This window comes from Durio zibethinus, chromosome 1 (assembly GCF_047325235.1).
Source record: "Durio zibethinus cultivar Kanyao isolate XHJ-2024 chromosome 1, ASM4732523v1, whole genome shotgun sequence".
NCBI classification, from domain to species: Eukaryota; Viridiplantae; Streptophyta; class Magnoliopsida; order Malvales; family Malvaceae; genus Durio; species Durio zibethinus.
Window position 1 is genome coordinate 34,243,849 of NC_143162.1, and position 27,463 is coordinate 34,271,311.

The window sequence follows — 27,463 nt, forward strand, 5'->3', positions numbered from 1 at the left end:
TTAGCCAAATTGCTTGATTCATTATGGTAGTTGCAGCAATGTACTCAACTTTTGCTGTTGATTGAGCCATTGTCTCTTGTTTCATTGAGTTTCATGTAAAAGCACTTGAGCCAAAGGTGAATAAATATCTTAAAGTACTTTTTATATTATCACAAAACCCTACCTAATCACTGTCAGTGTAGCCTAACGACTTTAAATTTTTAGATTTTTGCAACATAATCCCAAAATTAAGTGAACCTCTATTATATCTTAGTACTTTCTTGGCTACCTTGACATAAGTCTCTTTAGGATAATGTATAAATCTTGAAAGAATACTAACATCAAAACATTATGGTTGGTCTTGTTGCTATCAGGTATATCAAAAAACCAATTTGGTGTATGTAATTTCTTTCATTAGCCTTGTTTGACTTGTTATTTTTGCTAAGCTTTTCATTTAAACTAGGGGAGTGCAAATTGGTTTATAATTCTCTATGTCAAATTTTTTCAACATTTCTTTGCCATTCTTTTGTTGTGAAATAAAATTTCTTGTTAGCTTTGCACAATTTTATGCTAAGAGAGTTTGAAATTTCTATGCCAAGAAAGTTTAACGTTTTTCTTAAATCTATCCTCTTAAAAACTTTCATCATTTGTTCTTTAAATTGCTACACAAGTTCAGAATTACTTTTTATTACCAACAAATCATCAACATATAATGAGACAACAAGCAAATCATTTTTGAAAAAAACTTTAATGTATAGTGTTGCTTCATTAAAACTCTTTTTAAATTTTAACTTTAGCAAATACTCATCAATTTTGGAATTACAAGCTCTTGGAGCTTGTTTCAGTCCATACAAAGTTTTCTTAAGTAGATAGACTTTGTTTTCATTTTTTTTATTAACAAATCCTTCTTATTGCTCAATAAAAATTTCCTCTTCAAGGTAGCCATTCAAAAATACAGATTTGACATCAAGTTAGTATATTTTTCATCTTTTTTAAGTAGCTAAAGCTAATAGCAGCCTTATAGTATCCAACTTTGTAACTAGAGCAAAAATTTTTAAAAAATCAACATCAAGCTATTAAGAGTAACCTTTTACAACTAGTATGACCTTAAGTTTGTTAAAGGTGCCATATGTATTCATCTTGGTCTTGTAGATCCATTTTACTCTAATGACATTCTTATTGCTTAGTCTATCCATTAGTAATTAGGTCATATTTTTTTCAATCATTTGAATCTCTTACTTTATTGCATCTCTCCATTCTTTTAATTTGATAACTTCTTCAAAGTTAGCTGGTTCAAGAATGGCCATGTTTAACTTTTCATAAATATCAATAAATGGTCTGGTACTTCTTACTAATTCATGATCAACATTCTTTCCATGTCATAAGTACCTTTTTTGTTCTTGAAAGCTTACCATGTTCTACTACAATTTACTTAATTGATTTTTCATTTGACCTTTTTTAATTTCAGGCAACTTGCTTATTGAATCTCACATTTTTACTTATAATCACCTTGCCTGTAAGTGGATTGTAAGTTCTATGACCTTTAGTGATGTTGCTATTGTCCAAAAAAATGCAAATTTTTGCTTTATGATTAAGCCTGTCCCTTTGATTTTAGGATCCAATATATAACAAATGCTTCTAAAGACTTTAAAATGTTGAACGAATGGTTTGTTACCATACCAAGCTTCAATAGGTGTTTTCCCTTTTAAAGCTTTTATAAGCAACTTATTAAACAGGTAGATTGAGGTATTGATTGTCTTTTCCCAAAACTTTATGAGAAGTTTTTTTTCAAGTAGCATGCATCTAGCTATTTTCATAACTGTTCTATTATTCCTTTCACTGACTCCATTCTGTTTAGGAGTGTATGTTGCTGTAAGTTGATATTTAATACTTATAACTTCATAAAACTTATTAAATCTATCAGATGTTTACTCATTACCATTATCTGACCTTATGATCTTGATTTTACAATCACTTCAAGTTTCAATTCAAGCCTTAAACTTTCAAAACAAGTTGCAACTTTAAACTTTTATTTCATGAAGTAAATCCAACACATTTTAGTAAGATCATCAATAAATGCTATAAAAGCATCTACTACCATTTAAAGATTGAGTACTCATAAGCCCATAAACATCAATGTGAACAACTTAGAGTTTGTTTTTTTTTTTTTTATGCTTTGTTGACTGGGAATGACAATTTGCTTAGTTTTTTCAATTGACAAATTTCACATACACCAGCATTTTCTTGAACAATATGCATGTTTAACATAAGATCTTTTTTATACATGTACTTTAAGGTTTTATAGTTAAACTGCACCATTCTTTTATGCCATAGAGTTGATTCTTCATATGAATTTGAATATGTTGATGAATTTTTATCTTGTCAATCTAAAAAAAATACTTTCTCTTCATATTGACAATAAAAAGTTCATGGATAGTGGGATCATGAATTATGCATGCTTGTAGATACTTAATTTTATTCGAAATATTTTATCACTTAAACTCGGACTCAGTTTGCAATTAGGCCTTAATTATAATTTTTAGAGCCTATTATATGATCTTTTTTTAAATACCTAAAAATGAGAGTCAATGTGGGCCTCATGGTGTGGCCCATTGCTTTGGCCCAAATAATACCCTAAATGACTTGATAAGGGCCCGATAAAAAGTCAATTCTTAAAAAGCCCATTAATGACCCCTTGTTGGCCCATTAAACAAAAAAAAAGCAAATAATAATAACAATATAAAGTATAAAAAATTAAAATTAAAATTAAAAAATCAAGAAACAATAATCACATAAATAATTTAAAAATATAAAAATAAAACAACAAAAACAACTTGACAAAAAAATATAATAATAAAAATTGAAAAACCCGAAGGATAGTAAAATGCAATAAGCCTAAGGCCTTAAAGTTTGGGTTCCTTGTTGAGAGCCCATGATTTGGCTCAAAGTCCTTATATGGAGCTTAGGCTATTCAACCAAAACCCAAAATGGGTATTTGTATGAGCCATGTAAAAAACTAAAAAAAATAAATGGCGTGAAGAGGTGAAAAATAAAGATAGGAATAGAAACTGCATGGGTGATAAAAGAAAGTGAGGCATACAAGGTATGAAAACAAGGGCAAAAAATAAAGATAGAAAAAGAAAGCTAGGCTCACATGAAGAAGAGAAAAAAATGCACGAAATGGGAAACAATTTTAGCATAAAGTAACGAGAGAAATGAGCAACAAAAAAGAAAAAAAAAAGATTAGAAACGAGAAAAGAAAAGAGAAGATACATACCAGAAGGATGAAAAGGATATGAAAGCAGTATCTAAAAAAAAAAAAGGCATTCAGCAAAGACAAATGGAACAAAAAAATACAAAAAAGAGGTCATTAGGAAACAAGCGTGGGAAACAAACCCGTGGCAAGCAAATATACAAAACTCGAAAATAACAAGAGAATAAAAAGCTGAAAATAATCGTGGGAAAAAAAGTCAGGAACATAAGAAAGAGCAAAAAATGAAAAGAAAAACAAAAGCAAAAAAAAAAAAGCATGTGACAATAAAAAAATATAAAAAAATTAGGCTATTTAGTAAAAATATAATAAGCAAAAAAAGGTGAAAGAGCATTCAGTGAAAAAAGTAATAACCAAGAAAAGAAAGAAGAAGGAAAAACGTGCAAAAAAAAAAAAACATCGATGTGGAAAACTAATGGAAATAAGAGAAGAAGAAGAATGAGCTATCAAGAACGTAGGAAAGGTAACATGTTTATTCAAATAATTTGATTTTTTTTATGCATGTGATGAATATTATGTCTTCTTTATAAGTTTTAAGAGAAAATGTTATTTCCTACCATATAAAGTCAATATGTTAAGTTTTTTAATATTATATAATTTTGTTGATGTATGAAAGCCTAAAGCTTTCCAGGTTCGGTAAAGGCTACCGGTTTCATTGATGTATGGAAGCCTAAGGCTTCCTAGGTTCAACCAGTATTTATTATGGCCAAATGGCTTTGTTTTTGTTCATATGAGAATATCCTTAACTTGATTGAAAGTACACTTAGTTTTTTTATGAAATAAGGGGAATTAGTTTAAAAAAGGAAAATGGCTTAGGTCTTGGGCTAATTTTTGATTTGTAGAGTTTTATTTATTCTGTTATTATTGTTTAAAAAGGGGGAGGATGTTTTAAAACAGAGAAGCATTAAGGTTTTATTTTTTCTTTTTAAAGGAAAAATAAATTTTTTACTACATGGAAGCATATTTCGAAAAGAATAAAAACCTGTATCATGATCATGCTTATTTTGATTATAAATATAATAAGCAAAAATAAATAAATAAAATTTAGGTTATATGAATGTTTAAATATCCTTTTGCATAATTATCATTATTATTTTTTTATTATTGTAATCATGCTTAATTTGATTTATGTTAGATTTTGATTGTTTAATATATTTATGCAAGAATTAACCTTTTAATTGACATGCTATATTGTCTTTGATTATATTCATATATTTTCATTATTATTTATATTTTAAGATATCCTAAATATATAATATTATAAAAATAATAAGAAATAAAAAATCTTAAAATCCATGCTTAAATGTTGGAGGAATTAAAAATCGTATTTTAAAAATAAAAAATAATTTTACCTAGTTGTTGAAAAATTAAATCTTAGTAAAACAAATTTGATTTTAAAAAAACTTAGAATATTAAGTATATAAAATTAAAAATAAGGAATTTATAAATAATAACAAAGGTATAAATAAGAAGAATAAAATTTTATTAAAAATAAAATATATAAAATATAAAAATTTAACTTTTTTAAAAAAATTATCAAAAACGAGCTTACTTCGAAAGTTTACCTAAATGTTGGAGATTTATAAAAAAGTTCGTAAATTTTTAAAGCCTTGAAATAAAATCCCAAAATAAAACCCTAAAATAAAACCATAAACTAAACCCTAGAGTAAAATCTTAAATGAAATCCTAAAATCAAACCTTAAAATGAAACTTTAAAACCCTATATGAAACCCTAAAATAAAACCTTAAACCCTTAGATGAAACCCTAAAATAAAACTTTAAATCCTTAGATGAAACCCTAAATCTTAGGTGAAACCCTAAACTTTCAGTGAAGTCCAAAATCTTAATCCACTAAAAACCCCCGAGACTATCTCAAAATTTAAGGATTTATGTGAATACTTTTTGTAAAATAATTTGCTATTAAGTGTTGTCTAAATGATAGAGTATTTAAAAATATTATTTTACTAAAAATTTTTATATAATTTTGAATTTTAAAATAATAAAATTAAATAAATAATAAAGAATGAAAAATGAAAAAAAAAAGATTATTAATATAAAAGATCGTACCCAAACTCTATTTAAAGGTTAGAGAGTTCAGGTGATTTTTTTTATATTTAAAGACCCAATCTTAAATTTAAATCTCTTTGTCATTTAAGAAACATTTATATATTTATTTTTTTACACTCATTATGCATATACATGTGTTTTAATTATTGTTGTTTATGGTTTATTATAGCCTTTTCCATTGTTATTACATTAAAAGCTTCCTTTAAAAAATTGATTTAAAAAAATTAATAAATAAATTAAAGTTAAGATAATATTTTAGAATATATAATTTTTGGTATTCTGCCTAGATATTGAAGAGTCACAAATAATTATCTTTTTCAAAGAATATTATTTTCAAAGAAATGTGGTGGTAAATCTTAAATGGAAAGGATTATCTTTGAATTTGCCTTTATGTAAGAGAGTTTTAAAATATTTCTTTAATTTAAAAATTTTTACAACATTTCTAAATAAAGAATTTTAAAGAATTTTATTTATTAAAAACGAAGAGCATTATAATTAAATTTCATATAAAAATTATTTTTGTTTAAAGTTATAAACAGCGCATGATTAATTAGCACTGATTTTATGAGAATTGTAGGGGGTACTAATCTTTCTTCATGCGTAACTGACTCTCAAAATCAATCCTATTTTCTTAGACCAAAATTATCTTTTTAATAAACTTTAAATCTATTTTATTGTTTTATTAAAAAGCTAAAATTTTTGGGTAGCCAATCATACCTTAAAAAAAATTAGTGACAACTTCCTATGTTTTTTACGATTTTGAATGATTACATTTAATGATTGAGTCTTCGAACCAATACGTAATGATAATGTTTTGTTTGTGAAAAACTAAATAGTAGTTCTTTTCTAACAATTGTCCTACATTTAATAGGTTTTGATATATTTTAGGCATATATATCACATCTTAAATAAGTTTGGTACCTATTAGTGTCTCGACAATCGCTAATCATTTTTCTTTAACTTTTATGAAATCATCATTACCTATTCTGACTTTAAAGGTGTAGGTCTTGTCTAACTCTTTGAACATGTTGATGTTAGATGCCATATGGTATGTGCATCCATTGTCAATAAGCCATACACTATAGGCGATTTTGGTTGCATAACAAGTTGCAACAAAAACTTGTTCTTTTTGTTGGTGTTGATTGTCAACAACTCTAGCCTATTGATCTTGCTGTTGTTTTTTGTTTTTGCACACCTTTTCCATGTGATCAAGCTGTTTATAGGACCTACATTGTATGTCAGGTTTATACTAGCGATATTTTTCCAAGTGAGTATTCTTTTTACATTGAAAATAAGGTGGAAACTTGCCTTTCTTCCCATTGCTTCTAGAATTTTTATTTCTTCTGTCTCCATGCTTCTTGCCTTTGCCATCCATTTACAGTTTGCTCTTCTTTTTAGTTGCAAATACACATTCAATTGTGTTTTTTTGTTTGATAGCCCTCTATTACTTTTATGCTTAGAAGGGATTGAACAGCTCAGCTGGGGTGATCTTGGTCATGTCTTTGGAGTTTTCAAAGAATGAGATTTTTTGTTCAAATCTCTTTGATAGGTTAACATGAACCTTTTCTATGATTTTTTTGTTTGGCATTTCTTCCCAAAGTAATTTAATTTTGTTCACAATCTTCATGAGTCTATCATTGTACTCTTTTAAGTTTTCTGATTCATCCATCTTTAAGCAGGGATGGCAACGGGTCGGGTCGGGGCGGGTTTTTGCTCGCCCCGAACCCGACCCGATTTTAAATATACAATACCCGTACCCGTACCCGACCCGAAAATTTTTTTATTTTTAATACCCGAACCCGACCCGACCCGACAGTGTATAAAATCAAATCCGACCCGACCCGACCCGAAATTAATAAAATATTATTTTAAATATAAATATAAAATTAAATATATATAAAAATATATATAATTAAATGTAAAATTTAAAAAATAATTAAAAAAATAAATTTTTTATATATATCGGGTCGGGTAGGGTCGGGTTTGCTTAAAACCCGACCCCGACCCGACCCCGAAATTTTTTTGACTCTACCCGACCCTACCCGACCCGATACCCGATTTTCAAAAAAAAAAAACCGACCCTAAGGGGTCGGGTCGGGTCGAAACCCGACGGGTTCGGGTGATTTTGCCCACCCTATCTTTAAGACTTTAAACTCTCTTCTAAAATTCAACATTTGCATTTGTCTTGTCTTGTCTGACTAGAAAGTCATTCAAACTTAATCGAAAAATCAATGTTTATTAAAGAAGCTATAGAGTCTATTACAAAAAGTACTAGTTTGAAAGGCTTGTTGGAATTAATCTGTTATGGGATTTACATTATACATAATAGAAGCACCTAAAGTACTAAATGAAATAGGTATTAATTTGGTAATGGTTGGAAGAGCAAACTCGAATTCAACAAGAATCTCATTTTTTGGTAGTACGATGGAAGAATTGGCTCAAAAATTGAATAGGGGTCAAGATGCAGTCGGGCATCGATAGCTGACTTAAGTGCCCCCTAAACAAAAAAAAAAAAAAAAGACTTTCATTTAGTAAAACTTAACACTCTTATGGATATCACTGGAAGACTTGCAACCATTCAACAAAAAAGATAGCAACTAAAAAACGAAAAGCTTCAACATGAGCAATTACTCGATTTGTTCTGGAAGCATCTGCTTACTCTCTATCTAGAGGTTGTAGGATGAATGATGCAATTAATCTAGGACCACATTCACAATCTGGAAGACAAGATGAGGACCTTACTTAACAAAGAGAAAGAGCTTATTGTGCAGGCTATCACCCTTGATGAGTGAGGAAACTAAAAGAGTTTGTCAACTCTTTTTAGTTTTAGAAGGTTTAAATTAAATAAGTGTCTGTAGACATTTGTTTTCATGCCTGGTGTTCTTTGTCTTTTTTTAGTGGGGCATATTCCAAGCTTGTTTTGCAGTATCACAAGTCATGATTCTAATAAATATGTCATCAAAAACTGATGACTTAATAAAGCTTTTAGCCTTGTACTTTTTTTTATTATAATTTTTTATTTAAGTTATTATTAGATTTGTAGGAAGTTATGGTGGCTTCTTCTCATTTTTCATCACTTTTCACAAATCAAAAACACTCAAATAAGACTTCATTTTGATAGCCTATATCTAGTAGTTCTTACTAGAAAAAATAAGAAGTAAAGGTAAGGAGCAGCTGCTTGAGACCATTTAAGGTTGACAAAAGCTGATTGATAAGTGTTTGATAGCTTTTCACTCAATTTTAGTACCTTACAGGCCTTCTAAGACCTTATAGAAACTTTGATACCAATTAAAGGTTATAGAGCAGAGGAAAAATAAAAGACAAATTAAGAAACTAATTTGGTATTGTAGTAAATTGCCTCACATAGAACATGAGCTTCATTTCATTAATTTAGAAGTTTCAAAATACAAAAATTTGTTTAACTACTATAAAAGTTGTCTATCATACAATATGGATGACCATACATAAATCCATCATGCTACCTAAACTAATAAAAATAATTATAAAAATGGCAAATAAGTTGCACAAGTTACAAAAAAAATGCCATACTTACTTGCTTCAACTATGTTCTTCTCCATTTCTAGAACCTCTACACTAGAGAATAAAGCCTTCTAAGTAGAAAGTATGAGAAAATTTCTCGAGTACGGCTGTGTCAGTTCATCTTGTAACCTAAAACTTCTTTTCTGACTGTCAACAACTATTAACTGACTATCAAAAAGGACTAGAAAAGAAGCTACTTGCAATTACAAGTAGGATACATAGCTTAAATTAAAAATGAATTGAAATTTAATAAAGATAGGCTATTTTGGTAACTGATGAGCATCTGGATAAGTCAATGGAAAATATTTAATTATTGATGATATATATATATAATAGACATGTTGCCAATCCTAAGCGTTTTTTTTTCAAAAATGGACAATCTATTAAAACAAAAATGTACAATACTTTAATATAGCATTGATCAAGACTAAATAACAAACATTCAAAGATATGAACATGATCCAATCCTTCTCCTATGACAATATACTCTAGATACTCTTCCTTGGAACTTGGAGTTGGGGGCCTTCTAATCTTATGTAATCATACATAATCCCTGGAAAAGGACCACTGCTTTGAGGTTGCGTCAGAAAAATAGTGTTGTCCCCTTGAACAAGCAGTTTTCCTGGTATATCTACATTGTACAGCCAGTAGAGTCCATGAATTCCATGCCTTGCAATTGAGTTGTCCTGCCCAAATGGTCCACTTGAAAATAAAGGATTTGCCTTTGGATCATTAACATGGACCTGTAGACCAACAAATCCATTAGCACTAGGGTGAATTTGCATGCTGAATATACAGGTTAGAGTTTGGCAGGAAGACTCTTTCCATGGTATTTGGTATCAAATTGAAAATTTGATAGTTATAATATACCTGCAACTCGGATAAATTTGCAGATGCAATCGCCACTCTTAATTGATATGAATTACTGTGGTCTACATTGTCAAGTTTGAATTTAATTTGCCATGTGGTTCCTTGATACTTGTTATCATCGATCTTCCTGCAGTGCAAGATATATGTTAACTAAGATATGAAAGTTTGACACCTAGAATGGAACTCCTGTATCAGCCAAAAACTAACAAATCGTTGGAACGGAAAAGAGCAAAATTATAAATGAATGTTTCAAAATGAAAATGATAAACGAAGTTGCAATGATATTGAAAGAATCTTGCCTGGTTAGATGAGCAAAAAACCAGTCATTTTTATAGTCACTATTGCCAACTGTATAAGCTACATCTCCATCAGGATACATTTCCGCATATCTTTCCCATAGTCCATACTGTCTAAACCTGCCAGAAGAAGGGAGTATATTTGCTCAAATTTTGTATTGAATTTATTAACCTCCCACGTTATGGGAAAGCATTTATGAATTGCAGATTGAGCTGCTACAATGATTTTATGCAACATTGAGAATACAACAGCAGAAAACAATCATGCAGAGATTATTTCAAAACTATCATAAATGAATATTGAAATACTAATTGATTGTGGAATGGCATTTGCAATTGCATAGAATCCCTGGATTTAATTATTGGAAGCTACATCCCCAATTAGGAGAAACAATGAAGACTAACCTATCAGGATGGTTGACATAAAGTTTGTTGATGTACTTTGGATTAGGATCCGGGACATAAAATTCTGTAGCAGAACGATCAGGAATACCTATTTCCCACAGTGTTGGTCCATTTCGTGGAGGTTCATAAATGAGATCACCGACCTCAATATCACTACCTGTATTACATTATACCAATATGGCAACTTTAAAACGCTTCTAATACCTGCAAAATTTAAAGAACTTGAACAATAATTTGTACAAATTTCAAGTACCTGGAGTTATAGTAATGGCACCATCGGATCTATAGTCTCCAATAAAACCAGGAACCCATGCGTAAAGGTTATAATCACCGGTTCGAATGTCATTGATAGAAAAATAACCATTTTCGTCTGTCTTGGACCAAAATTGGTAGTCCTATTAGGAAAATAGCAGGCGGATTATTATATATAAGTGTTTCTTGAATCTAACTTTACATATATATAGAAATTTTATTCTCACTCTTGTAATTCCATAAAATCTTATTGTAATGGAGAGGCATCCATTTTATATATAATACAAGATGGGTTTTGTGGAGACCTGCATACTCAAAAATCTTACAATTTTATCCCACAAAAACACTTTACAAATATAGATTCAAGTCTATATATATATCATAACAAATACTTTGGATTGGGTATGACAGGCTTGATTAGTTACATGCGCAAATGGTAGTCTAATGGAGGGTTAAGAAAATCACCTTGCATTCTCTTTGCCACGACCCAGCGTTTCCTGGTGGAGCCAATCCTATGTAAGCTCCATTGGCTGGTATGTTGTCATCACTAACATACCTAGACAATAAAATCCCCAAAACTGAGAACACGATTTAATCAATTGGCTGTGTTTGCTAAGCTACATGACATAAAGAGAAATTAAATGCCTTGGATAAACAAAATTTTCTTTCATTTTCAGTTTTCACCATTTTATTTTACAACTTAGCCTAGCCCCATAGGAAGCGCCAACAATGGCAAATAACCATTATCATCTTGTTGAGTCCTGTTAATTTTCGAAATATATGGCTTTACCTGTCGTTGACTAGAAGCCTACCGCTGACATTACCCCTTTGTTCCGATTTGGGAAAATCCTCTGAAGCTGGGAAAGTGTAAGGCCAGCTCTGGACTTCGGCAATCATCTGAATGCCATTAAGTTATTATTGATAATCACATTTAGACATAGTAATCGTAAAATTTATAATCCAAACAATTGCAGCCTTTCCTGCTCGCCCCAAAACTAAACCTGTTCTTTAGCATCTTCCCAAAGCGAAAGCGGGTCATCTCCTTCAATTGCAGAGTTAAGATAGATAAAAACAGGGCCAAAGACTTTCTTCCACATCTCACCAGCACTGAATTTGGGCACCAGATCTTCTCCAGAATAATGAGCACTGAGAAACACCTGATCATACCATTTTCATCGTGACCAAATTGAATTCGTCATATTCAGATTTAGTTATCCCATTAAGGGGGCTTCAGGCTTGTAAAACAAAAAAGCTGTATCAAAAGAGCCCAGGGTCTTACAGCAAGGGTTGTTGGGCCGACATGAGAGGTTAAGTTCTGTTTGACGGGTCCACCGGAACGGAACTCATTGCTTGGTGTGATCATCCAGAATCCTACCGCTGGTTGGTCTGTGCATATCCAGCCATGGACGTGGCTGTCTTTGTTATCACATGAATATTGGTACTTGTCATCCACCTAACTCACATTGGAGAATTTTTTTTTTTAAGTCAAATTTTCAGTTACTACTATATAATTGATTTATTCAACAAATTAAAGAGAGAATTAATGTTTATTTATTCACTGAAATTGGTTACCTCTCCTTTCATCTCAGGCTCAACGGGGTCAACCAGGAGGACCGCTTCTGGATAAGCCAGGGCTTGACCTCTTTCTGGCAACCTGTCATCGGGCAAAGGCATGTATCTTTGCCTATTGTCCGCCATGGCCATGTAGTGAAATCTGTTCAGATGATTTAGATGTCTAAATATTCTTTCCCTTAAAGTCGAAACTTCTTCTTTGAGGATTGAGAGTAGTTAAATTTCAATATCTTTATGCTTCCTACTAGTCACTAAATTGAAAAAAAGAAAAAAAAAAAGTAGTTAAGTTAATTTTTGTACTTGTCTTTTCTGAGCTTGAATGCGATTCTGGTTTCATCAAGGTTAAAACCAGGCCAATCTTTCAAGTGCTCATAAATGGCATAAGAATAAAAGCCTGAGCAACCACGCAGCATAATGAACCTGAAAAAGTATGAACATATATGATTCATATATATATATAAAAAAAAGGTCCATGAGAAAATATTGCAGGTTAAAGGTTGAAGGCTATAATTAGGACCTTTTGTCTATATTTAAGGGAACAAGCTTTCCCTCTTGGGAGGTATCCCACATTCTTGTGAAAGAAACCTCAACTAGATCATCGTTTTCCACTATAACATTAAAACTTGTTCCCTTAATCCTGCGCAGAAATCAGTTTAAGAAATCAGTTTTTGATTTGAAACTACAATTAAAGATGTTCCCGAATCTGCAAAACAAGTTGTGTTTTTGAATAAAAACCCAGGTTTCAAATTTACAGGTGGAAAAAGGTTATTCATAAACTAAAATTAAAAAAGATCTTACACGTCAAATGTGCCAGTAGTTCCAGCACTTCCTGGAGAGTTCCAAACAAGGTCCCAGTACCTGGTATTACATTTGAAAATACAGGGACAATGCTTTAAATCACTGCAAGAATCAAGACCAAAATGAAGCGAAGCAAGAAAATGACAATTTAAGCCCGAAGCAATGGACTTATACCCTCTATTAGATTCTTCATTTAGAACTTCTAGTAAATTGTCGATGTTATTATACTGAATGCCAGTCACAATTCCTTCAGGGTTCGATAATGTCAATTGGAGTATGCCATTGTCTATCACCACCTGCAAACATATTGCATGAAGATGAAGTTAATTACTGTTGTAACTCCAAAGGAAACTATATGTCTGAGCTCATTCATGTTATGGTTTTCATATTGCAAAGAAGAAAAAGAAAAGGCAAATACATGAGTATCTTGAATCTGGAGTTGAACCCCAATAAGCGACATGGTTTTGAAGATTTAATTTTTTTTTTGGCTGCAGGCTAGCTTTTGACGTCAGTGGACCATGAAGATTTTGAGAATCCTCGGCAATCTGGGGCAGACAATTTATTATTACTTGTTAGGAGTTTTTAACTCTTAAAAGATTCGTAAAAATGTTTTCGGGTTACTTTCCTTGAACTGGAAGGTAAAGCATTCTTTCTGTCAATTCTTTTATCTTCAACAATCTCTTAACTTGGTCGCCACCGCAATTTGGTGCCATTAGATCAAAGCGTGCAAGAGTCGCTAAGTGGAGCAGCCAATTTCAACATGAATTAGTGGCCCAAAGAAAAAAAATTCAACATGCATCATAAATATGTCGTGGGATCCATTTTTGGATGTTTAATGTTAACAGTATAATTTAATTATAGAAGCATTATCTTAAGATTAAGCCTGATAAGAGCATTGCTCTTGAAAATTAACACTGATTTTCGTCCTCTATGAATAGTAATATCCCGAGGATAATAGTTTAGAGAGCAAGCATGGCTACTACAACAGCATTTTACTTTCAAATAAAAAGATATATTGTGCTACAGGATCCAGCCCGTCATGACCGAGTCCAAATTCGACTGTAACAGGCCGTGCTATCCAGGAGTTTGTAGCCTGATAATAGGCACGAAATGGCCCATGAAGGGCCTCTGCTGACATGTGGCATGTGGACTACGGGTCCACAGTCAGTGCAGGAATTGCACGACATGCCTGCTGATAAATTTAAAATATAATACGATAATAAAATAAAATATAAAAATAATATAAATAATAATTATATATAAATTTAATAAAATTAAAAAAAATATATTTTATATTTTCATATAAATATAAATTATGTTATAAAGTTTTTATATAAAATATAATATAAATATATAAATTTTAATATTTTATATGATAAATATAAAAATAACAAATCTACTGATAAACGGGTTAATAAGGCATCGGCACAACCCATTTAGAGACATTACGGGCCAGCTAACTAGATACGACCCAACAGTTCTATCATTTGTTTTTCTTTTTCCCTCATTTTGCTTTAGAAACTCATTTTCCCATAAAATATACAAATTCCATTCGAGAGTCATAAAAAAAGAGTTTATGGAAGTGTTTTCTGTTTACAAATCAAACTCTTATAAAGAGCTCCATAGGTTTTTTTTTTTTTTTTTTAATATTAAAAATTAAAGATGGCTTCATTTATCCACGTGGATTAATTCAACTGGAAAAAAATAAATATTTTTTTATCAATTAGAATTTGATTCGTGTAAAAAAAATTAAAAATAAAATTTTAAATATATAAAATCAATGTGAGAGAGTGCCATTAAAATCACCTGAAGTGTGGGAAAGTGGCAAAGTGCATTTTAAAATCACATGAAGAGATTAGATACAAAAATCTGAAACACTTCTATCCTACTACAAAAAAATGGGTTAGTGCTAGCATGGCACAACATAGATATGCTCATGTTAAAATGTTCTTAAAGTACATATGATTATACCTATCATTAGAGAAAACAAATGGTGCATGAATTATATTAGTTCATAATTGTTCATGCAATTGACTATTTGGTAGGGCTCGTTTCTAAATTGCACTAAGATACGTTATTGAAGTTAGAGCCAAAAATATACATTTAATGCTAAAGAAATCCAGGAAATAAACCAATCTCGCCAGAAACGTCACCACCTGCCGATATGCTGATAAAAGGAAATATACTTTTACATAAAACACGTGCATTGTTAAATGCATAAAATTTTTTGGCTATGGATATTAATTTCTTGCTACTGATCATTGAAAAATGAACAGAAACTGCAACATGTAGTAATTCTGATTAATACCTTTCCAGTTAACATGAAGTTGGGGGGCCTTCGAGACGGATGTAGTCATACATGAATCCTTGGAAAGGGCCATTGCATCTTGGTTGTTTCAAGAAGATGATGTTATCCCCTTTAACAAGCCGACTACATGGTATGTCCACAGTGTACAGCATGTAGATCCCATGAATTCCATGTCTTGCTATGGCATTGTCCCTCCCTATCAGTCCAGTTGTAAATAGAGGGCGATTTGTATTTGGATCGTTAACCCGAACCTAGAGGGGTAGAAAAAAATTAGCGTCTTCATAATTGAACTAAACGAACAAAGATTTTCATTACCCATCAACAATGTACTGCAGTTCTTTACCTGCAATTCGGCTAGAGTAGCAGATGCAAGTGCAACTCGCAATTTGTAGATACCACTCTGATCCACATTATCGAGTTTGAACTTGATTTGCCATGTAGTTCCTTGATATGTGTTATCACCTATCTTCCTGAAATTTTTTCAATTATTATTCTATAATATTTAGAAAATGACGGGTGATATCAAACAAAAACCAATGTTAAAAGCTGTACCTGACAACCTGTGCAAAGAACCAATCTCTCCTGTAGTCACTAACGCCAATGGTGTAAACCAAGTCTCCATCAGGATATAATTCAGTATATCTCTCCCACAAACCGTACTGCCTAAACCTGCCAATGGAGGAAAATGACAACTAAGAACACATTGGGGAAGGAGTTTGCATAGTTGTAAATTCTTGGACAGTGCACATCAAATAGGTAAAAGTAGAGAGAGGATCTCAATAAGATAAGGCTCCATGCAGGAGAGTTTTCTTTCCAAGTCTGGTGTGATCATAACAGCTGCATGATCATATGAAAAATAATTCTTAAAAAACTAATGGAACATAAGTTTTCAAGCCTTTGAAAGGATGAAGTTAAAGAAACCGGTCCTGCTCACCCAAGAAACTCAAGTTCATCAGATAGCAAACTCCTTAAGATTCCAAAAGAGGGCAGCTAACCTGTCAGGATGATTGACAAAAAGTCTATTGATATACTTTGGATCAGGATCAGGAACATAGAACTCTGCAGCTGAGCGGTCAGGGATGCCTATTTCCCACACTGTGGGTCCATCTCTTGGAGGTACGTATATAACATCACCCATTTCAATGTTACAACCTGTACTATGTATTGCATAAAGCATATCACAATTGTGATGCTAGCCTACCAATGAGTACATCAAAGTATGACAAACAATTACCTGAGATTATGGTAATGACAAATTCGTGTCGATAATCTCCAATGAACCCAGGAACCCATGCATAAAGATTATAGTGACCAGGGCGTATATTTCTAATGGAGAAAAAGCCATTCTCATCTGCTTTGGTCCAGAATTGGTAGTTCTAATCAGAAGTATAATAGTAAAAATCACAATCTTGAAGAGTTTGATTGATTGTGTTGCTAACATTATCAAGACAAATTACAAGCATAAAGCTTATATGTCAAAAGAAAAGGAGTAAAGGACAATGCTTTTGCATGCTTTGTAGAATTATAATATGAGTTCAAACAAACTTACCTTGCTTTCCATTTGCCATGATCCTGCATTTCCCGGAGGAGCCAAGCCAACATATGCACCACTTGCTATTATGTAGTCAATGCTGATATACCTAGACAGAGTAATAACCAGAAAAAAAAAAAAAAAAGTTAATTACATCTACTGATTGAGCAAAATAAAGGATAAAAGTAGAACAGGAACCAATATTTCATTTTGATGGTTCAACAAACATGAGTGGATAAAACAAAAGCGAAACTCTTAAACAGATAGACATTTTAGCTATTTTCCTAATTCACAGACATAAAATGCAGTAACAGAACCACAATGTTATAGCGATTCTTTTTGTATTAAATAACATTTTTGCTATTCTTGCGTAGCAACCAATACTATTGCAGTTACTCTTGTTATTAAAATGACTGCTATGGATAATCTTGTCACTATTCTGGTAAGTGACATCTATGAGCACTGAACAGGGATATACTAAAAGCGCTTCTATTAAAAGTTTGTCCATCATGTCTCCCACATGTGCTCATTGAAGATGTATTGCATGCATACCTATCTTGGACTAATATTCTCCCATTAACATTACCCCGTTGTTCTGACTTTGGGAAATCCTCTGAAGCAGGGAAACTGTATGGCCAGCTTTGAACTTCAACCATCATCTGCAGATCAATTATCCAATTATTTTCTCCGCGGAATGTCACTACAAAAGTACAAATCATTTGAGTCTGTTTCACAGAAAATGTATATGGAGTTTCCAATATCAAACCTTGATTTTGGCATCCTCCCACAGCCAAAGTGGGTCATCTCCATAGGCTGCGGAATTGAGATATATAAAAACAGGGCCAAAAACTTTCTTCCACGGTTCCCCAGCTTCAAATCGTGGAACCATGTGTTTTCCAGCATAATGTGAACTAAGAAATATCTGCAGATACCATTTTGGTTGACAGTTAATGTAACTTAAGTTTATGATCATAGCATTGAATACCAGATTACCAAGATAAAAACAAGGTGATGTCAAAGTTTTTTATTAATACTCTTGTCCAAGATGAGGAACTTACAGCCAGAGTGGTGGGTCCTACATGTGAGGTTAGGTTCTGTTTAAGGGGTCCACCAGATCTGAACTCATCACTAGGTGTGATTTGCCAGAACCCCACAGGTGGATCAAAACAGATCCAACCATGGACCCGAAGATCTTTGTTCTCACATGAATACTGGTACTTGTCGTCCACCTGCAAATCAAGAAGTCATATTAAACATGCATTCCTGTGAGCAAACCCATATGGCAAAAGCATTCCTAATACGAAGCTAGGGCTGGAAATTTTGATTTAATAAGGACTAGCAACATTTAAACTTTGCCATGTTGGCATAAACAAAGTTTGGGATCTGCTCAACAATCTAATTGAAGTGTTTACTGCAGATATGGCCTAGACAAAGCACAACGAAGAGATGAGCATGTAAAAACTACCTCTCCTGTTAGCCTCTGATCCATGGGATTGACAAATAGGACTGCTTCTGGATAAGCCAAAGGTTGGCATCTTCCATTTGATCGGTCATCAGGGAAGGGGATGTATCTTTGCCTGTTATCTGCTATTGCCATGTATTGAAACCTATGATAAATTCAAAAGTCCACACAATGAACCAATTTTTCAAGTACTTGACTTGAAGCCACACATAGGTGGCTAAAAGACTCTACTTATGTTTAAACCAACTTGATGTTCCATACTGCTGTTCGGTCCATTTCATAACCTATCTACGATTACTGTCTTGCATCAGTGGGCCTAAAAAATGACTGGAAGCTACCTTTAACAAGCTGTAAACACATAATTCTTAAAAAGAAAAATTATAGTTGACTCAATTAATTGATACAAAATAAATTTACAAGAACTAAGTTTTGTCTATAATTGAATCAAACCCTGGATAGACAGGGATAAAAAGGATACTTTCTTACAATTGCATTTCTGGACAAAGAAAAAAGTTTTTAAATTTTCACTTGAAATTGTTTGTTCTTTTTTAAAAAAAATTCATTACTGAACTATAAGCAGTCTATTTGTTAAAAGGAAGAACACGCTATGAATTTGTTACTTGTCTTTTCTGAGCTTGAAAGTAATTCTGGTCTCTCCAAGCTCAAAACCAGGCCATTCCTTGAAATGCTTGTAGATGGCATAGGAGTAAAAGCCAGATGAACCGCGAAGCATTATAAACCTGGAGAAAGATAGTCATGATTAAAAATTCTGTGGCTGAAAACCTCAGTAACAAACATATGTCTGGTTTAAGCGAGGACCTTTTATCGATATTTAGAGGAATGTACTTGCCCTCGAGGGAGGGATCCCAAGTTCTTGTGAACGAGAGCTCAACTTGTTCCTCAGTTTCCACTATAACTCTAAAACTTGTTCCTTGAATCCTGCACAGCAATAACTCTTGCTTCAGACTTCAGCTAACCACAATAGTAATTAATTTTATGGTTAACAAATCAAGTATAATCAAAAGCAGAAACAGTTTTATCTAATCCTAATGAAAAGATCTAAAGTAAAAAACTAGGAAAAAATTGGTAGTAAACTTTTTAAGCAAAGAAGAAAAAGTTATGTGAGAGGAAACCACAGGCCAACAATAGTGACAAAACTCTAGATATATAGAAAGAAAATGCTGTTCTGCGGAGCATGTCGCTAGCATGAACATGAACTAGCTTAAATGGTCAAAACGTTTGTATATTTTAAGAATCCTTGAATCAACAAATGCAAGATCAACCAAGTTTCTCTATAAAATATATCTAAATGCTATTACAATGTAGTTCCTATCCATCTTGCATTGACAAACAAATATTTAGAAAACCTATTTGGGCACTCCATATAGTAAGAAAGACATTTCTTGTATTCAAATCTGTCCCAATGGAATTAAGTTGAATTGTTATCTTGTGGTTGTCATATATGCAGACAAGAGGATAATGTACATACACATCAAATATTCCCTTGCCTCCTATTTCATTCCAATACAAGTCCCAGTACCTACAAGTAGAAAAATACAGTCAAAGGGAGATTAGGTAAAGCTCAGGTTTGCTGTATGATTTGATTAAACGAAAAGAAAATTCATATGTATATATATATATATATACATACATACATACATACATATATATAAGGGACTATAAGAAAATTTGTCTGCGATACTTTTTCTAAGACACCTAGAAATGTTCTTTGCCTTAATCTACATGGTCTAACTCACTGTCTTGATTTAATTAAAATAATTCTATGTTTAGAAATGCCTATTAATTGATTGTTTTGATTGCTATGCACTTTAGTTCCATGTTTACAGATCCTTAACCAGACAAGCAGAACTAGCCAGGAAAAAAAAAAAAGAATAATAGTGACGTAGCTGTAATACTACAAACCCTCTATTGGTTTCCTTGTTTCGAACTTCAAGCAAATTGTCGATGCCATCATACTGTATTCCAGTAACAATACCCCCTGGTCTCGATAATGTGACTTGAGCTATGCCATTATCCATCACCACCTGCACAAAGTATAATTCACAATCAACCCAAAATCCATTAACTGTAAATTTCCATGAGATGCCATGCCGTCCTGCATTCATGCATATCAAATTCCATCAATTTCTGGAATCCAATGAAAATTACAACAACAAAACCGACTTACATAATGGTCTTGAATATGCAATCGGACACCCTGATGCGGCATGGGAGCACAATTTGTATTCAGATTCATGTTCAACATATCTGAAAATACATAAGGATTAAGGAACACCTTTATGGTAGTGTTAAAATTTGTCGAAATACAGAAATTAATCAATAAAAAAGATTAGAAAAATTTGAGGCTTTGCTTTAGAGACAAAGGATCTCTTCTTAACCTAGGATACACATGTAAGATGCCTAAAGCAAGCATATCATAAATAATATTGTGAAAAATGTCTAAAAATAAATGTAAACTTTGAATATAGGATCTTGATCAATGATCATGACTTGGTTTTACTACTTCTAAATCAATAATTTACTATTGCCACGTCCCTCAATTGAAGATGGCTTCAATCAAACCCTTATCATTTCAAATTTCAAAAATAGATAAAAATCTCCAGTCACAATAAAATTAAAAGCGGCAATTTTAAATTTTGAATTACCTTGCCTTGCATTCCCTTTGCGTTTGTTACAACCGCCACAGTCACTGAAACAATCTATGATCCTCTGTAGTGTGCTTGTCATGGACGATCAGTCTGTCACCGAATCAGGCGGTTGTAAGGTCATCGTACGAGAGAGAAACGTCGTTGATGGTAGTGATCAGTTGATCGGAGATGCTTTCGGTGTAGAAGCGGCCGTAGGCTATTTGAGAACTAGCGGTTGTTATGGCGGTTGATCTTCGCTGACGGTTACAGTTAAGGTTTTAACCGTTGAGAGAGCGTGCTTGATTAACAAATAAATAAATAAGTAAATAAAAAGTAATACATCGGCTTTCCAATATGGGTTCAGTTATAAAGCCGTCGCCACTTGTCACAATGGAAATCGAAATTCAGAAGTTGGGAATGTCGGACGGATCCTTTAGAATCGGAAGGGTCATGCTTCAGGGTCATGCCAATCAGGGCACAAGGTGGCACAAGGTTCACATGTCAGCCATATGACATCCATATTAGATAGCTGAACAATGGTTAATACTGTAGCAGAAGGTGAAACTCTTAATTTTAATAATAAAATATATTAATAAAATATTAAACTGTCAATTTCTATTAATGGAACAAAACCTGATAACTTCATACACCAAAGAAAAAATCATTAAAACTAAAAAAAAAGAAATTTTTTTCAGAATATTTACGTTGCATTTAGCATTATTAGTGTTGCTGTTGTTATAATTTGGAACAAAATGCAATAGTTTCATCTCTCATGTATATAAATTTTATAAGGCAAGAAACAAGTATCAAGATGGGACTCAGTATATTATCACAATCTGAACGAGTTTGATACAGCAAAAATAGTACATGCTCTAGGATAGTTTAAGATACAGAAATGGAATATGTAGCTCTCAAGCTGATTTAGATAAGCCCAGTGTGTATCCTCTACTCTGCTAATGCACCTGACTGGTCTCTGTCTTCTTCTGGAAAAAAAGTGATCCTAATATAACAGCAATGCCGGTTATTGCAATGGTGAATAGAAGTCTCCGTGAAAATTCAGATGGCTGCCTTCTCTGAGCACCTTGATCCCTTTCAGCTGCCCTCACATCCCTAAAAGGTCCCAAATCCATTAATTACCCATTATAATTAGAGCAAGGCAGAAAAGAAAGACCCAAATTCTGACAGTTTTCAGATAACAAAGACGAATGTGTGGCATGTTAAAACAGAAAAACATCATTACAATCAATCTTAGGTGCACAGCATACTCAAGATCTTGGGCTTTATCTAGTGGCCTCTGCCGAAATAGAGGTAAGTTCCATAAATAACCAGGTGACACAAGGGCTGTGGTTCTCGTGATTGATGGAAGGAAGGGGAATAATCACATGGCTTATGAAACCATTGATTGCATATCAGGGCTAAAACTGTCTGTCAATATAAAATCACAAGCTAAGACTTTTAACCCAGCATGATTGTCCACATCGCACCATTAACTGAATTACCAAAAGAACTAGCTGTTGGCATGACAATTCATTACGGACTAAAATGGATACTTTTAACATAAATCCTCTTTGGTAACTAAAAGTTCTCATTTTCCAGACTGAAATTCGCAATGTGTACAAACTACAAAACATAGTTCATCAAGAATAAGCTTAAAAATGGAAAAAAAAATTGTGGAAAAGGAATAACTGATTAAATATCTATGCAAACGTAAATCATAGCATATGTACCTGGAAGATCCCACAATGTTTTCTGGAATACCAGTGCACCTACTTTCATGGTTATATCTTTCTCTCAGTCTAATGTATCTGTTACACAGATGACACAGCTCTGTTCGGTTCCCACATACTTCCTAAAATCATAAAGCAACAGCATTATTGTAACAATTTCACCTAACAAGTACCGTTGGAATCCCTTCATTTGAAAAATGATTCAGAATTAGTACCTGATGCTCTGCCAGATCAATAGCAGGCAATGGAAACTCACAAAACTCACAAGTAACAATCCTCTGGGGGCAATTTTCACCTTTATGGATAGCTAGAATTTCACGTTCCATTGTCTCACTGCACAGTGAACAGGCCACCTGCTCGCACAGATAGTGGGTCAATAGCATCACAAATGTTAACAAATATGTTATGTTAGATTTTACGGTAGATATGCAATTGCACATTACATACAGACACACAGGCATGATTGAATCAACCCACGATAACCTTAATTTCACTTTTAATAATATTTGCAAACCTTCATTGACAATAAACATTTATACTTACCTAACTCTCACAAAGTTGATAGATTGTTTCTACCTTATAGTTATAGCGTTAGAAAAAAGTCTTCCCTTCTTGACAAATTCAGGCATCCAAAACCACCCAAAAAAATAAAGAAAATTCGGGTTCAAAAGGGGGAAGGAAGGGCTGTGGGGATATCAAATAGAAATATCCATCAAGTTAAACAGGCTTTATCAATTAGGTTTGGCAGATAAACCACAAATCCTAGATGTTGGGATGGCAACATGGAGAATATGCCAGATGGGCAACTTAGTTATTCATCCCCACTCCTCCTTCAAAAAATTTTGTTTCAAAAGAAAAACCAAAACCTAAGAAAAATTCCAATGTTTGGTAAATTTGAATACTACAACCTATTGCTGTTTATTAAGCTGTTTCAAAGAGTCACACAATTTCATTGCTCAAGATCAAGTAGCATTCAAAAAGCCATCATAATGATGGAGAAAGGAAAAAAAAAAGGAAAAAAGCAAGATAAAAGAATTGATTCATTTGAAAAGAATCAGAAAAGACCTACCGGAGCATGGGTGTTTAAGAAATGTTCCTCAACATGCTTTTTTGGAACCATATCACCACAAACTTTACATTTTTGTAGATTACGGGAGCAATGAGCATAATGCAAATCGATATTTGAAGAAGGTATGGCCCTGTCACTGAACCATTAAGAAGGAAAAGTACTCGTTAAAAGTTATTCTGCCAGGGAATTTCCAAAATAATCACATATTTGAGATAAAGGACCTTCAACCTCATAAAACTGGATTAGCAAAAGATATCATTGCAATATTAAAAATTCATTAGCAATCTCTTCAAAACTTAAGGCATACATCAAAGCAAGATTCCACGACTCATATTTCACATTCCTAACTATGTAAGGAAAACATAAGAGCACACTATAATGTCACCAATAAAATTGCTTCATGATAAATAGGAGAAAGTAGAAGCCCCAAGCATTTTTTCAACATATGAGAAAGCTAAGCATACTTCCCAGCATCAAGTGGATTACAAAGTTATTGTTAAGAAAACTAACACAACCAAGAAAGAACTACCAAAAGAAAAACCAACATTCATGTTGAAATCTTCAAAATACCCGATAGTCGCAGCGAAATTTTCATAATTGGACAAAGACAAAGGCTGTGATCACATGAACTCAATGCAACCGTAAACACCAAACCAGAGGTAATTCAACTAAACGCACTCCCCTTCCAGCTTAATTTGGTCAATTTAAATTACTAATCGTTTCCTTATACATTAATCAATCTCCCACTACACAAATTCTAGGCAAATCAGGCAACACGAATTCCTCCACAACGCCAATTTTAAAATTTCAGAAAAAAAAAAAATACAACAAGCTTTTAAGCTCAAATAAACAAAATCTCAGCTGATAAAAGAATAAATAAACAACAGGGCTGGAAACGGAAAGACAAGAAAAAGATTGCGTCGAAAATTCAACGAATTAAAATTAATTCTAGAAAACGATCATAAAATTATATTAATAAATACCAGTGATTGCATATGCTGGTGGTTTCATCCGAAGCAATTGCCATAGCGATCCGTTCGAAATCTTTGGCCCACAAAAAATAATAACAAATCAATGAAAAATAATTAATTGAAGGGAGAATCAGATAAAGGGAAATTAAAATTAGTGATCAATATTAGTAAATTAACCTGCAAAAAGCCCTGGATATTCGTTAGAAACTCTCCTCTTTTCCTTTTTTTTTTTTTTTGAATAAAATAAAAGGAACTTCTAGCGAAGGCTGACTGAGAGAATTATTTTGATTACTGCTTTGGTCGAACGAACCGCTTTAGATGAGGACTTCGGGAGTTGGCACCACCCGTGGACTCCACCATTCAACTTTTTCACACACGCGCCTTCCAAGGGCGGCGAGTTGCACGATTATCTCCAATTTGGGTCCTTGGCATCCAAAGTTTGTGGGCTTAAATTTCATGATTGGGCCTTCAACACTAAGCCTTTCAAAAATAAATGTGAATTTTTTTTATAGAAGAATAATTATGTAATTTTCAATTTTGCAAATCTACTAAATTATCAACTCATTTCTTTTTCTTAAAATAAAAAATTTCATTATCAGTGTATAAAAAAAAGATTAAATTATACCATGAAGCTACATTAATAACAAAGAAATTTCATAAAGTTGGCCAATTTAGTATATTTTAGTTTAGCCATCAATTCACGACGAGGTTTTCCATGGCCCAACCTTGCAAGGCTATAAATAAAAACATAACTAAAAGTAGTCCTGTACAACTCGGTACTGATGATTAATATTATAAAAAATAAAAGATAAGATACAATTATTTTTTAGTAAAGAAAGAACACTTTTTATGAACCAAGGAGATTGCCAAATTTCGAGGCATGATGTCCTCCCCACAAATAAGTATAAAGTATGTTATTGTAACTAATGGGATCGGGTGGGTTTAGGGATAATTTAGGAAATTCACAAAAAGAGAATACATTTGCTAAAATCATGATAATTAATTTTAAATGCAATTAAAATAAATGAATACTTTCCAAAAAAAATAGAATGAATGACATATTAACAATTATTGAATCTGAAACAAGTGATAAACTTTTTTCATTAAAACTAATCACATTATATATGATGTTTTTGAAGAAGAAGTGCATTAATAGCGAAACTCACCGGTGGTTCAATTTATTGATAAGGTACCTAACTTTAGCTAGTTTCAGTGACTAATTAGTATCTTGTGGGGAAATGAGGGAATGGTTATGATCAAACCAGTAGGGAATAACTTATTCTTGTCACAATTTTCTTTTAAGCTAAATCATGATAGAGTATTAGAAAAAGGGCATTGGCATATTCAAAACAAGTCTATTATAATTCAAAAATGGGAACCAAGGATAAAAAGTTTGGAGTTTTAGATGAACAGGTTACCTATTTGGATACATCTTAATAATGTACCATTGGAGTTATACGTAAATAAAAGACTAAGCTATATAGCGAATGTCATTGGTGTACCACAGTACATAGATAAAATTACAATAAATTATGAGAGGCTAGCTTATGCAAAGATTTGTGTGAAGATGAAGGTAAATATTGAGGTCCATCGATTTATAGATGTGATGCTAAAAAATATAACACTTGTTTCGGTATTGGTAGAGGTACCACGGATGCCTCCATGGTGGCAGTGCTACAATATATTTGGGTATTCAGATAAAGTTTGTGTGAATAAGCCAATGGGTATAAAAGCAAAAATGTAGTAAGCAAAGAAACAAAATAATGAGCTAAAGAAAGAATTGAGAAAAGAAAAAAAAGAGGTGGTTGTATTGGAAAATGCCAAAATTAAGGCAAAACAAGTTGTGCATTTTGTTTTAGCAAGCAGATTTGCTCTATTGAAAAAATTATTGAGAATGATAAAATAAATAATGATGCTCAAGTGGACCCGACGAAGGCAAAATCTCAAGAGACAAAAGAGGTAGAGTTAGTTATTAACCAATTAAGAAAGTGAAGGCAGCATCAGTTGTAGTTGCAAACTTAATGAAGTAGTTGAAGAATAAAAAAATAGGATATATTTATAAGGGAAAAACAAAGTAAAGGTAGATCTATCTACCTTAAAATGTATATCTTTTTTTTTCTTTTCCTTATGAACATTTTTAGTTGGAATGTCAAAGGGCTTAATGTTATTCTGAAGTAAAAATAGGTTGTAGGCAGGATTAGGCGAGCTCAAGTTGATGTAGCCTGCTTGTTAGAAAAATAGGATAAAGTAACAGAATATGCTGTAAGTCTTAAACATTCATTTTCCTAGTTGTTTTATGCAATAATTACTCTACAGCTTATAATAGTCGAATATGACTACTATGAAAGTCTGAATTACATGTGAAATTAGTCATAGACAGTGATCAAAGTATCACCTGTAAAATCGTGTATAGGACGCAAGTGATATATTTTACTGTCATTTATATATACAACAGTAAGAAAGAATGAAAAAGATATGGACATATTTAATCTCACTCCAAAGTGTAATTGATAGCAGCCCATGGATATTAACAGGAGATTTCAATGTGATAACCCATCCTATGAAAAATTCATACTACAATGGCTTCCAGATAGCAAGCTCAAGTACTAAAGAATTACAAGAATGTATTCAAAAGCTAGCTGTATTGGATCACTTGTACATGGAGCTATTATTCACATGGAGTAACCATACACTATC

General features: G+C 32.6%; 3 protein-coding genes across 9 annotated transcripts; all 3 read right to left on the minus strand.

Annotated features, from left to right (window-relative positions):
• Positions 1 to 9,201: 9,201 nt before the first annotated feature.
• On the minus strand, positions 9,202 to 13,646 carry LOC111312477 (uncharacterized). Its single transcript, XM_022912766.2, has 15 exons — positions 13,469 to 13,646; positions 13,225 to 13,346; positions 13,051 to 13,152; positions 12,770 to 12,889; positions 12,553 to 12,672; positions 12,253 to 12,394; positions 11,960 to 12,133; positions 11,682 to 11,837; positions 11,471 to 11,577; positions 11,146 to 11,236; positions 10,682 to 10,823; positions 10,429 to 10,585; positions 10,027 to 10,143; positions 9,728 to 9,854; positions 9,202 to 9,600 (listed from the first exon to the last, which is right to left on the minus strand). The coding sequence occupies exons 1-15, from the start codon at positions 13,508 to 13,510 to the stop codon at positions 9,346 to 9,348; spliced, it is 1,974 nt and encodes a 657-aa protein (XP_022768501.2). The 5' UTR covers positions 13,511 to 13,646; the 3' UTR covers positions 9,202 to 9,345.
• LOC111312476 (uncharacterized) lies at positions 13,239 to 21,576 on the minus strand. 7 transcript variants are annotated; one of them, XM_022912763.2, is made up of 17 exons: positions 21,018 to 21,550; positions 20,540 to 20,619; positions 20,275 to 20,396; positions 19,841 to 19,891; positions 19,171 to 19,290; positions 18,972 to 19,091; positions 18,355 to 18,496; positions 17,948 to 18,118; positions 17,656 to 17,811; positions 17,442 to 17,548; positions 16,908 to 16,998; positions 16,593 to 16,734; positions 16,354 to 16,510; positions 15,911 to 16,027; positions 15,702 to 15,828; positions 15,359 to 15,609; positions 13,239 to 13,346 (listed from the first exon to the last, which is right to left on the minus strand). In XM_022912763.2, exons 1-16 carry the CDS (start codon positions 21,097 to 21,099, stop codon positions 15,367 to 15,369), a joined length of 2,028 nt encoding a protein of 675 aa, XP_022768498.2. In that variant the 5' UTR covers positions 21,100 to 21,550; the 3' UTR covers positions 13,239 to 13,346; positions 15,359 to 15,366. The 7 variants fall into 7 exon arrangements, with proteins under 7 accessions (XP_022768498.2, XP_022768496.2, XP_022768497.2 ...); XM_022912761.2 differs by lacking the exon at positions 13,239 to 13,346 and adding an exon at positions 13,664 to 13,786; XM_022912762.2 differs by lacking the exon at positions 13,239 to 13,346 and adding an exon at positions 14,996 to 15,217.
• A 225-nt stretch (positions 21,577 to 21,801) lies between these two features.
• Positions 21,802 to 25,097, minus strand: LOC111312478 (uncharacterized). The gene is made up of 6 exons (XM_022912769.2): positions 24,944 to 25,097; positions 24,779 to 24,839; positions 23,796 to 23,931; positions 22,942 to 23,079; positions 22,727 to 22,848; positions 21,802 to 22,109 (listed from the first exon to the last, which is right to left on the minus strand). Exons 2-6 carry the CDS (start codon positions 24,820 to 24,822, stop codon positions 21,953 to 21,955), a joined length of 597 nt encoding a protein of 198 aa, XP_022768504.1. The 5' UTR covers positions 24,823 to 24,839; positions 24,944 to 25,097; the 3' UTR covers positions 21,802 to 21,952.
• Positions 25,098 to 27,463: the final 2,366 nt, after the last annotated feature.